The 16,604-nt window shown below is 42.3% G+C and overlaps 1 protein-coding gene across 2 annotated transcripts in view; it reads right to left on the bottom strand.

Moving 5' to 3' along the window:
• The window catches only part of Astn1 (astrotactin 1), a 310,603-nt gene that overhangs the window by 194,376 nt on the left and 99,623 nt on the right, over window positions 1–16,604 (bottom strand). For both annotated transcript variants that reach the window (XM_004626776.2, XM_023710344.1), the window contains exon 2: window positions 5,389–5,576. In XM_004626776.2, coding sequence (XP_004626833.1) covers window positions 5,389–5,576 — 188 coding nt within the window. The remainder of the gene's footprint in view (window positions 1–5,388; window positions 5,577–16,604) is intronic.

The following is a 16,604-nucleotide window of genomic DNA, read 5'->3' as shown; positions in this document are numbered from 1 at the left end:
TCCTATCTGCCAGACTTGGAGACTCTATCAGAACACTCTTTTGTCCCCAGAACTCTGTTCCTTACTTGCGGGACACTGAGATTCTACAAAAGCATCTTTTCCACTGTTGTCCCCAAAATTTGTTTTCTATGTTGTTTTTCTGAAGGGAAAATGCTATCCCTGGAGCTGCCTCAAGCTGAAGAAGGAGAGCCTTGGCAAAGTCCCCTACTGCCAAGCAAAGGCCACGGAAGCCTACGGGCGCTGAGCAGTGGGGCTCATCAGCAGGGCTCATGCTCCTGGGCAGCGCCCGGGGTTGCCTGCCGGTACTTACTCTCAAATTCTTAGGAGAACACAGACACTTAAAGATGTTACCCTCACCACTGTGGCTTGTGCCTATAAAGGCTAAGTCACAAAGGCATTCTCTACCAGTGGAAGATACTGCCATAACAAAAAAGACAGATGGACAGACAGACAGACAGACAGACAGACAGACAGACAGACAGATAGATGGTAGACAGACATAGAAAACTGAAGCATTTTTGAAGGTCTACTTGCTAAAAAAATTTAACCAACCTATTCCCATACAGGAAATACACTGTTACTTTTAACTACAAAAATAAAGTATCTAAACAATGCATTCTTTTATGCACCATTAAATTATTTTGCCTACTGTAGAAGAAAATATATACATATATAGTAAATTAGCAAAGCACAATATGGATAGTTAACCTGTCCTGCATGAATACTAGTTGTAAAAGTATTAAAATCTAATCTTTCATGGAGTAGACAATTTTGTGTTACCATTGGAGAAATTCTTAACTTTTGGTTTAAGCTCACACTCAGTTCTAACTCACCAATTTAACCTTCACTCATTCAAGAGTTTTAAAAAGAGTATCTCTGTGTACTTTCATGGTCCTAAATGTCAATTATCTTGGCAAATTTGAAATAAATCTCTCAAGCCAAGTTTGAATCATGCAGGAGGTTAAAATACATCATTTGACCCTTACAGCAATAAAGTTAAGATTTCAGAAGAGAAATCCAATTACTCTATGCAAGGAAGAAATGGTACCTCTTTGGAAAAATAATTCAGAAATTTTAGGGTGTGATTGAAAAATGGTTTAAAAAGCAACAGCTTTTGCAAAGTTTTAAATTGCCAACCTCCCAGCTGGGATATTGGCTCTCTGGAAGCTCACGATTTTGCCGATGACAGACTCCAACTGGGTCCAGTGTAAGAGAAGATTTGCGAATTCTCATTCATACAATGTCATAAGGATACAAAAAAAAGTTCCATCATTGCTTATGTTGTGCATATTACAAAAACATCATAAACATAAAATATGAAAATGAACAGTGGTCCTTGAATTAAGGCCATATGAGCAACAAAGAGTAAATGCAACCAAAGAGAGAAATGTAAACTTTAAGGTTTTCACAGAAGCATTGATTCTCCCTGCACATATTGGAAATATTTAGCACCACCCATTAAGCTTTTAAATATAGATTTTCTTAGCAAGAAGAAAAGGATGAACATATTCATGTTCCGTTAATAACCTTAACTTTTTTTCTTTTCCAAATTATGCTATTTTGATTCCAATCTGGAAACTGCATCAATATTAATCACTGAAGTTAATGAAAAATAGCCCTGCTATTGTTATTTCATAATGTAGAAGATTTTGGTAGTAAGATTCAACTTACATGTGTTCCACTGCCCAACACTGGTACTAGTTAAAGGATTTTACTATTTTCCAACATCTATAAGGCTAACATTTTGGATGTCTCAAATAGCTACCTGCTTTACCTCCAAAGAATATGCTATAAAGTGAATCAAATAAAGGCTACCAATCCCCAAATCTCTTAAGAAGAAGCCATCAGAGACTCTAGGACTGGCATCTTCAAACAGGATACCCTCAGGCTTGATTTCTGAGCCAAGGGCAGATATTCAACTTCAGGCTTTGAAACTGTTTCTAGATGAGAATTCTAAGAAAGGGAAAGGCAGTGTGGTATGGAATGGAAACTGAGGCAAGGGGGATGCCAGGCAAGGTGCAGTTGGTGCCACTAAATAAGCTACCTTTGACAAGGATGCAAGGGAAGACACATGTGCAGCTCACTCTGAGATCCCTGTTCTCGAGCAGAGGTCAAAGGCCACCCTGGGAGAATTCTGTGGCCATATCCAAGAGATCATATGAGAATAAACAAAGCTTCACCCTTTGACTATGTCATTTTAGCCTTTGCCTCCTCCAGGCTGGTTGAAAATTAGACAGAATAAACTCAAATAAAGACAAAGGAAATATCTTTTCTATTTTATTTGGACAACAGGACACTATTGGTGGTCTGCCATGGGTGACCGGCAGTAAATAAAGGAAATATCTCCAAGATAGGCTTAAGGCTGACTCTTGTTCTCTCTCCATTTTAGTATTCACCATCCATGAATCCCTGCCTGGGGGATCTCATAAAGAAGTATTAGTAATGTTGGGTTTCTCATACTATTTCTCATAGTATTTTAAGAACCCAGCCTATTTTTTAAAATCCTTTGTCATCCTTGATGACATTTCTACTGTTAAAGTCATTCACCCTCAAAAACAGGTATGCCCACACTGTTACTTATACATGCACACACACATGCGCAGGCACACACACACATGTACACCCGTATGCCCTTTGAAGAACTTATTGGAATACCTCATTCTGGGGATAGATGGTAGGGTCTTTGCTGCAATGGGGATATGGCCAGCAACTAGGGTGAATTTCAGATTATTATCCTACAGATCTTTACACTATGAACCCCTTACCCCAAACATCATTGGACAAAGTCCCTATCCTACGAGCCACATTTCATACTCTTTCTTTCAAACATAAACACAATCACACCTAGTATTCATTCTTGGGACCCTCTGTATACATTTATTCATATTAAATGGGTTTCCATTGTTGTTGTTGGTGGTGGTGTGACAGGCTGGTTCTTTGAAATGGTCTTGCACAAAATCAACCAGCCTACCAATCAATCCAAAGCACATACTTATGACTATAAATGTCTCCCACATTGATGGAGAAAGGGGGATGGCTGGTAGAAAATCTACCAACTTACCTTTCTTTTCAATCAGATCATATTATAAGTATGAAGACAATGTAGTCTCTGGGTTGTTCTTGCTAACTGTGAGGCATAGTGGCCTGGGATTTCACTCACTGGTACAGTACCTGCCAGGCAAGTGTGAGGTCCTGAGTTTCATTCCCAGGATGCTCCCCTTGCTCCCAAAAAGAGACTGGAAAGCACAGTGAAGATCACCTTCCCTCAGAGAGGGAGCATTATCCTTTGATTAAAGATTTATAAATACTCTGGCATCCACTTATTAGCCTCTAATAATTTATAAATTAATGTTTAGTGATTTCCTTTACCCATCTTCCTTCCTTAAACATTGAGGCTTACTCTTTGCTCTTTAAGAACCACTTTTGGCATCAGACAATGTAAACAAAGTGCAAAGAAGTAAACCACAAAGTCAGTTAAGAAAAGGCTGGGACGCTGCCATTCTGAGATTTTAACAGAGGTTGTTCTTGTGAAATTTCCCATATTACATTTTTTTTTTCAGTACTGGGAATTGAATTCAGGACCTTGCACTTGCCAGGAAAGGGCTTCAACTGAGCTATCTCCCTGGCCCCCATATTACGTTTTTTGATTATGAATTTTTATACATTTAAATGTTTTCTTTTTTTTTCTTTTTTCTTTTTTGGCTGTCACAGCCCTTCCTGAAGGCGGGGCTGGCACAGCATGTGCTGCCAGGGATCGAACCATGGTCCCTCGTGCCTACCTAAGCTTGCCTAAGCAGACCCCTGAGCTATCTCGCTGTCAAATTTCTTTCTTTCCCTTTTTTTTTTTTTTTTTTTTTTTTGCAGGACTACCTATCAAACTCAGGACCTTGCACTTGCTAGGCAGGTGCTTATGCTGCTGAGCTATATCCCCAGCCCCTTCATTGTCCTTTTGCTTCTCTTCAGTCTGATACATAGAATTAACAAGCAGTGATACTACAAAAACAAGAGATGAATTTAAGTTATACTGGTCATGGGCTTTTTCTGTGTCAAGTTTCTTAACAGCAAAACAGCCCATGCCCTCCCATTTGTATGGAAGAGGATGGATAATCATTCAAGTCTCAACTTGCTTTCAGGCAGCTCTGTGAGTGGGTAATATGTTTCATTAAACAATACAGTATAAATACAAGGGCCCGGGATATAGCTCAGCAGCATGAGTGTCTGCCTGGAAGTGCAAGGTCCTGAGTTCCATCCCTAGTACCAAAAACCACACAAAAAACAAAGCAAAAACCAATGTAAATACATAAAATACCAAATGAAACCTATCTTCTCTCTTCACTGGGAAACTTACTCATTTATTCTTTAATTATTGCTTAAGCACTAGCTACATGTATCAATCAATTCTTCTAAGTTCTGGGGATTGATCAGTAAATTGAACAAAGCCTCCCACCTGCCACTGCGACATTTACTTTCTAGTGAGGCTCTGATACATAATTTCCTAGAACTGTGGAGTGAATTTGCTGATTTTCTTAAATCATCATATTTCTCCACAGAAAGGATGCAGATGGTAAAGCTTCTAACCTGGGTTAGAGGGAGGAAAAAAATTATCTATGGACCAAAATCTTTATTGTATGAGGAAAGAATGTCAGTAGCTTATTTCTCCTGACAGGAAGAAAAGGAAAGAAGGTTTGATAGCAGCCAGCCCTCTTTCGGAAAGTGAAGCTAAGATATTTTGTAAATTATTCAGTGTTAATTGAATGATTTTTTCTAATACAATCCATTGCCCCATCTCTTGTTAGCTCTGGTTGTTAAAAGCTACTTCATAACTGGGAGTGTCCCTAGAGACAAGAGTTGGAGGAGAGCACCAACTTATAGCACAAGCGGACATACGTATCAGAAAGGGGAAGTTTGCTTTTATTACCACCAGTGAGTGTACAGCATCAAGTCTTACAGAATTGCTGCTATGGTTTGGATATTGTTCGTCTCCCAGGGTTCATGCATTGGAAGCTTGGTGTCAGTATCAGGTGGTGGTGCAGAACTCTTAAGAAATGGGGCCTGGGACACTTAGGAGTTTGATCTAGGAAGGGACTGGAGAGCCTAGTCTCTCCACTTTCCTGTCTGGTGACGGGATTTATTTCTCTCACAGGCACTTTTGTCATTGTTATCTGCCAAGATGTAATACAGTGAGGAGGGTCCTCACCAGAACTGGGCTGACACAGGTGCCGCGCCCTTAATTCTCCAAAATAGGGCATAATAAAGCTTCTTTTTCATAGTACTCCACCCCTGGCATTTTGTTATAAAAATGAAAATCCAAATCATATACCAAGACTCATAGTGTCAAAGTACTGCAAGCTACTTATGGCCCGAAGGCTACAGCGATGCTGTGCTTACCATGACTGAGATGTGGAGGATTCTCAGCTCCTCTTCTGCCGACTCATGCTGGGGCTCCTCGGTTGGGTCTTGTCCAGGGAGACTTGGGGCACCATCTTGGTGATGGATGTGAAAAAGTAAAGTTCCGTTTTCCAGCCACTGCTGCCTCCAACGCACCAGAGGGATGTCTTCAGTGTTCCCTGAGATCTCTGGAGGATAAACACCAGAGGCACAAGTGAGAGCTTGGATGGATGGGGCTTCCATCTGTCTTCTAGCCACTGGTACGAGTAACCAGATCTATCAGAAGGCAGTGAAAGATTTGAACTATTAGCAGACTCCATACTTCTGCTCCATACTTCAAGAAGGGAAAGAAATCCTGAGAGGATGTGAACTGCCCCCCAAATTCCTGCATCTTTACACCACCAACCTAGTGAGTCAGGCTCTCACTCATTGAGAAAAATATAGAGGTGAAAATTCAACTTCTTCCCCTAGTTCTATGATCGATAGCATCCTTCCATGGCACAGTCTGAAAACCTGATAACCCCCTGAATTAAATACAAGGCTGTTTGCTTTTTGGAAATTTGGAAATGAGAGTTCCCCAGCAATTACTCCGAGACACAACAGAGCATCTACCAAGGAGAGAGCTGGTAATTATGGCACAGAGAAATGGCAGTTACGGAACTGTCCTGGGAGGTCACTGCAGAGCTACCAGGGCTGGCAGGCTATTTCTAAACCACAGGCATTTGCTACACCATCCACCAGAGAGGTCTGTTATGACAAGAAATGTTTTAATTCTCTTAAAATTTCCTTTATAGTATTGTGAAGCACAGGTGGTGTGCATGAAGATGGTGGTGAAATTGAGCCCTTGTCACAGATTTGTAACACTCATTTGCTTCACAAGAATCTAAATCAAGGCACTGAACCATCATCAGGAACAAAATACCAAAGACCTACTATGCCCTCTGCACTGTGTGAAGAGCTAAAATGGTACTGCAGAAATACCCTGTGTATAGATCATGCCCTCTTGCACCTCTCAGCACTGTCATATCACAGCCTTGAGACATCCCACAGTAGACTACACCAGACTTCCCTCAACTTCATTCAGACCTTAGAGTAGCTTTTCTTTAACAAATTTACCACAGTAGGGGACTGGCATTTTGCTGAACACACATTAGCAAACCACTGCTTTACAAAATTTGAGTTTGTAAAAGGCATAGCTTCCTTCAAAATTTATCACCTTTGACCAAAAAAAAAAAAATCCCATAGACATAAAAAAGATTTAATAGACACAGTTAGAATGTATTCTCATCAAGTATCACAACCATAAAGAGGAAAGCAATTTTAAATATTTATGGAGTTTATAACTATCTTCCACTCTATGTGGAAGTACACAAATAATGTTATTTATTTATCTAGCCATTCATTTATTGAATAGACATACACTGGGCATGCATTCCACCCCAGGCACTGTGCTAGACACTCAGGTACAAAATGAAAATGAGCCCTTCTGTAGGGTCTGCAAAGCAGCCTACCTGTCGGAATGTGGCAGGTGTCATACAATATGTGTCTAGGTTTTGTGAGAACATAGAGGGAGAGCATGTTGCCTGGATAGAGGGTGGAAGAAGGGAAGGAAGTAGTTGCCTCAAGCCAAGAGGATGCTGATGTTGGTCTGGAGGAAGGACATGGGTAATTCCTTTCAAAATGCAGAGGAAGGAAAAGATTGCTCTGCACCAATAGAGTGAGGACGGGGAGGAGTATATCAGTAGGTCCTCTCCAGGTAGATCATGGAGAAAGCTTTGCATGAGCCACAGCTCATCAGGCTGTTCCCAAAGGACACTGACAGGATTGCCTGCCTCATCCTAGGCACACGCAGCAGGGAGACAAGTAGATCAGAGGGTGACAAATGGGTGCAAATACGGAGTGATCAGTGCCCACTTCACACTTAGTGCCTCTTCCCCCTGCCTAGAGGACTCGGTCATCCCACTGGGTTAGTACACAGCCCGTGACCTAGGACAGGGTGAGCGCACGCATTTAGGAAGCTGCAGTGGGTGGAGGTGTGAAGGGAGAATGCCTTGCTCCTCATCCTGGCTTCCTGAAGGCAGAGTTCCTTTTGTTAAATGAGATAGTGACACACACCTTTCCTGAGCTCATCTTTCCTCATCTTCCAGTCTCTCAGGAGTGGAGAAACCCCCGGGTACATCTGGGAGCATGTGCATTTGAAGCAGTGGTGTCCACACACCTCTTGATGCAGGCCCAACAACCACAAGCCTGCCAGGGCACTTGGACACTTGTCCTTCCAGCCACTCTCCCTGTCTTCATGTCACAGCCCCAGGTGACTCCTGAGAACTACACCTTCTCAAACTCCTGTTCTACGATGGCAGTGAAAACTGAACTCTCTCCATCTCACTACAGATATAAAACTCATAAGCAGTTCAGCTCCTCACAGAGCACCTAAAGGCACAGATTCACGCAGGGTAATGCACACTGGTTCCCACCCAGCCTAGGGTTTATTCCACGTATGTGGGTGCCCTCAGCACTTCCTGTGGTGACTCGGGAGAACCTAGTGCCTCATACCTTCCAAGTCCTTTAATTCAGATGTTTGTTTCCTAGGGGATTCCCATCAAGTAGTTCAGGCTTATTAACCATTTATAGCCATCGAAACAAATATAAGGAGATACCAAGGTCACCTTAGTCTGATATAGAACAGGGGCTATGATGGATAAACTGTGACATCTCCTCCATCCCAGAACAACCAGCAGCTGCTGTGGCCCAGCAGAACATGCTCAAGGAGAGTGAGCACACAAGGAAAATGCCCTGTGCTATTTTAGGAGCTTCTATGCTAATATATTTTAATGTTTTTGTATAAAGTCTTAGCATCCCATTTCTTCTTTAAAAATGAAAATATAATTCATGTGTCAGAACCTTTACCCTTTCAAAGTATATAATCCAGTGGTTCTTGGTGTATTCACCAAATTGTAGAACAATCTCCACTATCTAATCCCAGATCATTTTCATCAGCTTGAAACCCCTTATGTATGAACAACCTAGGGCTTTTTGTGAGGAGGAAGTTGTTCTGCTCCATGGTGGAGGAGTCAGAGTAGGGGGCAGTGGCTAGGAAACTATAGGGACAATGGGGACACTGGCAGTGTTCCTGTGGGTCATTGGGCCGAGAGCACAGAGTCCCTGGCCTTGATTTGCAGGCAACCCCTCTCTAAGCCCCTCAGAGAGCCCCATGTGCTCATCGCTGTGGACAGTGATGTCATGATTCTGTCCAGACCATGCCCAACACTGAGGGCAAAAAGTGAAGGGGAAGGAGCACTGTGCCTGCCAAGGGCACGCGTCAAGTTTTAGTTTCAAGACAATTAGAAAATGATAGCATTTTCATTGGCTTGTTTCCTTCTCCTGGCAGGATCAGACAGAGAAGAGCTCACATTATAAACTAGGAACTTATTTATTTATGGTATATCTGGCCTGATCAACCAATAAAAAACTACCCAGGGCACAGTAAATGTCTTGTCAATTTCTTCACCAATGTGACTGAGATCAGAGCTTGGAACATCAATCTAATCATGTTGTTATGGATGTCAGCAGAATATCTCAAGAAGAAGACAGCAGGCAAGCCCTGAGACTCCCAAGGAACAAATGTGGGAAGGGATGAAATAGCTACTCTAGTCTAAGGGCACCAGAGTATTGCCCATGGGGCTTACATAGAACCTTTTCCACAATGCATTGAATAAAACAAGTGCAAACAGAGTCATACACCATCATTTATGAGCCTATAGACATTATATGCACCAACACCATGCCATACTGCACTGCTATGATACCCAGAAAGGCACGGCTTCTTTGACTTCTAGAATATCCACTCTTCCCCTCCACAAACCTCACATCCCTCAGCAACCCCCAAATCCTATAGCCATCAGAAATACTTAACAACCAAGGTCTCATTTGCATAGAATAAATATTTTTGGTACACACTATTTTCACCACATTCAGCAAATTGTGCTGCGTGTCTCCTGCTCTCAAGGAGCTTTCATTCAAGCAGGAAAATAAGACACGACCATGAATATGTGTCCTAACAGTGAAAGCAGTCCTGCAGGAGAGCATGAAGCTTGGATGGAAGTACATGAGTGGGAAGTAATAAAATGCCCCCAAAAAAGTGTTGGGAAGGGAATTCCAGATGAAGTAACACAATGTCCAGAGGAACAGAACAGCAATGAATGTTTGCAAACCACAAGAAATCCAGGTAAGTTGCAGGAAGGATGATATACAGCAGAACATCAGGGCACAGAGGTTAAACATGTAGAATGCTGTCAACTTCAAGTTGAGAGTGCCAGTTTGAAGCTAATGAAAAGTAGTCCATGGTTTATTAAACAGATGGGCAAGCTAAGTCACAAGTTAGAACAATCAGGAAGATCTCGCAAAAAAATAAGAGAGAAAGCAGGCAGAATCTGCATCCCACCATAATCCTGATCCCACACTCTGCAGTGACTAAAATAGGAAAGTGGGACTCTGGAGGTCTGGATGTGGTCAGAGCAACCTTAAGTACACTGTCTCACCTTGAATTTCCTCATCTCTATAAGGAAGATTCATTAGGTGAACTTTATAACTCTCTTGTAACTATGATATGCCAGGATCCTAAGTCTAAAGGGAATAAGTTCCATGTCCTAAATGATGTCAAACCTCATCTCAAATCTGATCCACACTCCGCCCTGTGTTCCTTCTGCACATGGGTGAATAGGTTTGAAAGGATGAGATCAGAGCATGTAAGAGCCAGACCCATCTTCACATTGGACCTTTGGCTGGTGGGAAAGACTCTCTCTCAGGCTGACACAAGAGGGGTGGTTTCTAGGAAAGAAGGTACCCTTACGGCTTCTGCATACACTCGGGAACTGCACTGATGAGACAGTGAGCAGGGAGAGTCATAGGACAGCATCACTGGAGTAGGGAAAGGCAGCAGGAGGGAGGGTAAAATGAAGTCACTTTAAAATCAGTCTTAGTCATTGTTTCAGTGTTAGCTTTTGGGCTAGGAGCTTGTGGTCTTTTGTGCAGTTGGCTTCGGACACTCAAAATTTGCTGCAAAACTTCCACCTCTGGCTTTCTACCTTGTCCATCCCATCAACACACTTTCATCCACCCATACCCTCATGCTGAGAGTCTCTGATGTAAGCTGCTCAGGGGACACATCATCTCAGAATCAAAATCTCTCCCAGAGGACCAGAACCATGATGTCCTCTTCTAGAGAATTTGACAAGTTAAATTCAAATATGGATTTGAATGAGGAAAATCCTCAAGGATCCTTTAATTCATTGAATTTCTCTGAGTGGCTTAGGGCAGTCTTGGCATTTTGGACCCTTTTTCACTCCTATCAAGTCTCAGCTTCTGGCTAAATCCAGCTGAGTAGTAATGAGGCTACTGCGGTTGCTGAGGTCAAGGCAAGAGGAAGCATTAACTTGTCAATTCTTGGCCTTGTGTTAAGGGCATCTGAGGAACTGACCCTCAAGGACTTCAGGGTTGAGGTTGACACTTCCTGATGGCCATTACTGACTGTTGGAAGACCTTGCTTAGATTTTCAAACCTGCTGTTAGGCTGGGAACCTTTTATCCAAGCCAATCTAATACAATTACTCAGGGGGTTCTCTGGAGCAAAGTTAGAAAAAAAATTGGATCAATTGGAGGAAAAATAAAATACACCACTAGGAGAGGCCCCTGCTGTCAGTGGATTGGACAGGGGATGTTATCCATGGGTTACTAGTTTGGCTTGGTTGCTTTTCAATTTTATTAAGTGAATGATATTATGAACAACCTTAAATTCTTCATGAAATAATTAAAGAAAACATCACTAAGAATTGAATCTGAGCCCACGTCTACCCTACACTATCTCAGCACCCATTACAAGGTGATGAAGATTAACCTCAGAACTTTAGCAGTGATGACCATCCAAAACTAAGAGTACCCCATGGGTCCTGTCTACAGCTAGTGACTATTAAGGTTGGTGAAGAGAGCCCTACAATAGAACTAGTTCATCTTCTTTTGTTCCTTTGTACTGTCCTTTTTCTACCCTCTAATTTCCGAGTTTGAAAGATATTGATGATAGGCCTAGTTTCCCACATGGTTTCATTATGGTCTTCTGACTGAAACTGTTAACAGTGGTATTAACTTTCCACACCTTTGTAAGAAAATAATCTGCTTAAGTCAGGGGTTAATAGCAGTAGGGGATCACTAATTATCCTGCAAATCTTCACCCTCGTATCAAACGTGATACAAGTCTTTAATGTCTCTGGAATGGCAGCCTCTAAAGACCCCAACTTGTTTCATAAACATAATGACAGCAGCACATTAGTGCGTTGGCCATCTGTGAAGAAAGATGAGGGGCAGACAAAAAAGGAGACAAAGGGGAAGGCTGTAGAGAGAAAGGACAAAGTCAAGAGAAGAAAGGCGATGGGAAATGATGGCCCTTGGGCTGAGCTGGCTGGGTCTCCACATTCCTCGCCATAGGGACCATCTGGTATGGAGATCTGAAGTGATATAATTTCACATCTCAGAGTGAGAGCTATAGACTATGGACTATCCTGCTGGGTCTGAATTCAACCGGCACAGATGTCAGCAAGACTGATGGTTTGCCTGAAGTTCATACCCACAAAGACCTGGCTAAGTGAACAACAAAAAAGGGAAAATTCTTAGCCAGGAAATTCTTTTGAAAGGATGTTCAGAGACCAATGGGGAAAGGAGACCTCAAATTGCTTCCTGTATTCCACTGTCTTCCATTGGTGCTGCTAGCGGTTATCTCATTCACTGTCCTTGGCCTTCAAGTAGGATTGAGTAATGGCCACAGAAATATGTGGAAGAAAAGCTTTACAACAAAGCAACTTAAAATTTCAAAAACTGCTTATTTAATGAAGCATGGGAAGTTCCTCCTCCAGTAACTAGAACGTTCTTGACTTTATGACATCTGGAATTGAAATTTCCATTCCCAACCAAGTGACAGAAAATAGAATTTCTACTTCCTCTGCTCCATGGCATTTCTCCTTGATGGCAGAAACTGGACATTCAGAGGCATAGTATTACTGATCCATTGGCAGGTTAGAGGATGGGATAAGGGATCCAGAGATGAGACTGCTCTAAGCTCTGGAGCTCATCCCTCTCTCCTTTAGGTGAAGAGATAAGACACCTCTGTGAGCTCTCCACCTCTGGCCCTGTCACTCAACAACAGGCTCTTGCTCAACCCTGAGTCAGGTGCAGGCCAACTCAATGAAAGTCTCTGTGGCATTTTCCCAGACTTTCCTCTTGGAATCTGGAATGCTTCCATCTCAGGGCAGCCTATCAGTTATAGAGTAAGTACTGGCTGAATTAAAACTCATGTGAGTGACCTACTAAAACACCACTCCGGGTCTGCAGCAAGAAAGAAACATCCCCATATGGATGTGCCCAAATGGTTTCCAGGGAGTTATCAACCTTTGATCAGTTACATTTATGTGGATCAGAGAAGTCGAGATAAGAAAACTTCACCTGACCTCTCTTGGCAGCCCCACCAATATGCTTTTATAGAGATATACTCTAAAAATTTTAAATGTTAACTTCCTTTGCAGCTGCCCACTCACCCACACTTCTCCTTTCCCAGAAGAGGCAAAGATGACTAAAATGAGCCAACCTAGGGAGCAGAGAGGATAAAAGGAAGAAAACAAGGACCTGGATAGTCCATAGCTGCCATCTCTGAGGGCTGTTGGGGTGGGAGCTGCAGGAATCAGAGGGTGACTTTTTAAATCAGCCTCGATGGAAAGCAGTGAAGCTTTCTATGGATGCTGCTGGAAGTAGGTCACTCTATGCTGCTCTGTGCTGGCATGAATAGCAATCGAACAACTGCGCGAACATTCTATTTACCTAGCCATGGAGATGAAAACATTCCTGTGGGGGGAAATGCAGCCAAAAGGTTCTGACACAACCAGAGAGATGAGGAGGCATTCAAATGGCTTGTGATTTCATCCAACATCGTTTGCTTGTTCCTACCACAGTGATTCTCTGGATCTTTTCAAACCTCTGCAAAGAGTTTATCCACATGATACTCATTAAAGTCTCATTTAAAAGAGGGGGAAAAAAGCCCAAAGCTCTTTGAAAAAAGCCCGGTTATCTGAGCCACAGATGTACTGGTAAAAGGATTTTTTACATACATCTAGTTCTATTCTCCACTGCCACCGGCTGACCTTTGTAAATTGAGATAATGGCACACATTTAACAAGATCTGACATCAAGTGAGATGTGTAATAATATTTAATCTCGGTAATGTTAAAATATGTATTTATAGTTCATTTTATACATTGTGATGAGAATAAGTCATTTTGGAGCCTGAGGATTCATGACTGGAATTCTGATTTGAGCTTTGCAAAGCCCTTGGGATCTGCTTCCCTGCTGTGTGGCACTGGAACAATATGGAGGTCTAGGCTTTGGAAATCCGAACCCTGGCTGCAGGGCAATTAGAAGGAAACTTCCTATGAGACCCAGTGAGAGCTCTGTTCATCCCAAATCCTCTTTCTGTACTCCTGGCCTTTTATTAACAAAGCATTTAATATTTGCTATAATTTTCGAATCTTGAACTATTTCTGGGCTCTATGGCTCTTGCTTAATAAAATAGATGGAAAAAGAATTGATAATGACGAAATATCATCTGTAACAGATGTACAAAGGAGAATAGCCTGTTACTTGTCCTAAACTGTCTTGATTCATCTTGATTTCTAATTAGCCCTCAGCCACATATATTTGTTCATATCATCTACAATTCAGCGCAACAAGTAATGTGTCTGTTATGAGCTGCCCCTTGCTACAAAGCTCTTCCAAAATTCATGAGCTAACTCAGTCCTCAAGAAAACTTTAATGTGGCTTCCTATTTCCCTACTGTACAAATAAGAAACTGAGGTCCGGAGAAGTTAACCCATTTCACCAGGCTTACCCAGTTAGTTAATATTAGAATTGAAGGGAAGGGAAATCCTGGATTTGTTGGTTTTGAAGTCACTTCTTACCATTTCAACTTGCATTCACTCAATTTGTAAATCCCAATCTCAAAACCATACAGGCCAACTGCTTAGAAGCTTGTGGCATTTATGAACACTGATAATAATCAGTGCCGTGTCATCATCGTTATTTTCACTATGTTTATTATTGCCAGATTATTACCATCATTCACATAAATACTAAAATTCTGTGATAACCATTGATAGAATTAATCAAATGATACCTTTATGTAGTTCTAGTTGCTTCTAAGTCTTTATAAATCCAGGGACTGTTAGTCCAGGGATCAGCTCAAATCCATCTGAGGAGTCTGGGACAGTTCACATTTGAACTTTTCTGCAAGGGCACATTATTACATTGAGAAGTTCTTCAATGACTGATAAAACCCCTCTTTTGTTATCCTTGACTGAAGATCCAGTTATGGGCCTGCCTATAACAATATCATGTTCTGCAAGGCCGGTATACCTTCAGACTGGTGTGTGAGGCAAGGCCCAGTGCAGTACTGTGCAGTGGGGATGTGGCAGACACTCAGGGATTCAAATAGGCAGGTTCTTCCAGTGGGGTGTGGGAGAAGTGATGGAGAGCGATGGAGATGGAAAGAGGAGATGGAAGTAATTTTAAAATAACAGGATTGCATCCATTCATGGTAAACTGAGTCCTTCTGTACAGACAAATTGGTGTTATCTCTTATCATAAACATCTAGAGCAGATGTACTCAATTGGAAACTTCTATGCTCAATCTCACCCTGGGGGAAAAAGGCTCTCCCCCCCGCCCATTACCATAGATGTACATACTCTCACTGAGACTTGACTGCCTTCCATACACACATGGCCTGGAGGGCATCATTTCTACAGACTCTTCCATCTTCTCCAGGAAAGGAAGCCTGAGGGTCCTACAAAGCTGCTTCTCACTCTTAAATTACTGGGTTTTACATTATTTTTAACCTTTCTAGGATTTGCATTTGCCAACCTGAGGACTGGACCTCAAGCTCCTCCCAAATGATGATGCAGTGCGGTAATAACTTTAGGGATGACTGTGGTGTTGCTTAGCTTGTCAACCTGGGAGTTAGGAGAGAATTCCATGCAGACTCACTACATCAAAAATCCTTTATTACCATCCCTGGGTCACAACTTGCAAAGGTTTTTCTTTTGAGGCCCCCTTTTCTTCAATTAATGCTGTGTGGTACATTTTATAGCAAGAAACATCAAGGTGGGAAGTGAGAATGACAAGGATTAGAACTGAAGAGGTGGACATAACAGGGCCAAAATCCAGTTTGCCGACTCACTGTTGCAGGCCATCTGAATGTTAATGTGACTTGATTAAGGTGCTGCTGTAGAGGTGATGCCATCACGGGGCACTCTGTCCAGTAGATGAACCCACCGGTGCTCATAGCTGCAGGTGCCATTAGGAGATGGGCTCCAAGAGAGCATGGCTCCCAGGGACACTCCTTGGGAAGGTGTTATCTCTTCCTGGGGCTCTTCCGCTGTACTTTGCTTCCTGGCCACATGAACTGAGAAATTTTGCTCCACTGTGCCTTACTGCAATAGCTAGAATCAGCCAACCATAAATTAAAGTTTTAAAAACCATATGCTAAATAAATCTTTTTTTTCCCCTAAGTTGTATATGTCAGGCATTTATCCCAATGGGGAAAATGGTCAATATACTCAGAGCCCAAACATCCTCAATTGCTGTTGCCCACAGTGATGTTTCTTTACACCATGGAGCCACTGTGCTTATATTTCAGACTGGTGAATTTGATATACAGAAGATGCCCATCATTAGTAAACACTGTCAGGAGTTGAAGAGTCTGGGCTTTGTAACAGGTAACCGGTGGCATCAGCTTCAGTAAGAAACACCCAACTACATTGGATCTGCTAGCACAGTTCTGGCTGTGGCTGAGTGGATTTGCTGCAGACAAAACCATCCTGGGTATGAGTGGTACCAAACAACAGGTTTGACACCTGGGTGGAATAAAGGGGCAACAAAGAAGAAAGGCTCATTTTTGTTTCATTGTGGACCTCCAGTCTTCCCTTTTGCCATGGACATTTTCTTCTGCTGCCCAGTACAGACCTGTCAGCCACCAGTGCAGACCTTCCGTCTCCTGTCATGGACTCACACAGAGCTCCAGGCCATCAACTGAATCCTTCAGATCTCCTGCAAATAGACAGTCCTTTCCCACACCTGACTCTTTGGGTGGGCACTGTAAGCCAATCTTGCAAATATATATATATATA

This window comes from Octodon degus, unplaced genomic scaffold (assembly GCF_000260255.1).
Source record: "Octodon degus isolate 3935 unplaced genomic scaffold, OctDeg1.0 scaffold00017, whole genome shotgun sequence".
NCBI lineage: Eukaryota > Metazoa > Chordata > Mammalia > Rodentia > Octodontidae > Octodon > Octodon degus.
The sequence above is the reverse complement of the archived record's forward strand: the minus strand, read 5'-3'. Positions and strand labels throughout refer to the sequence as shown.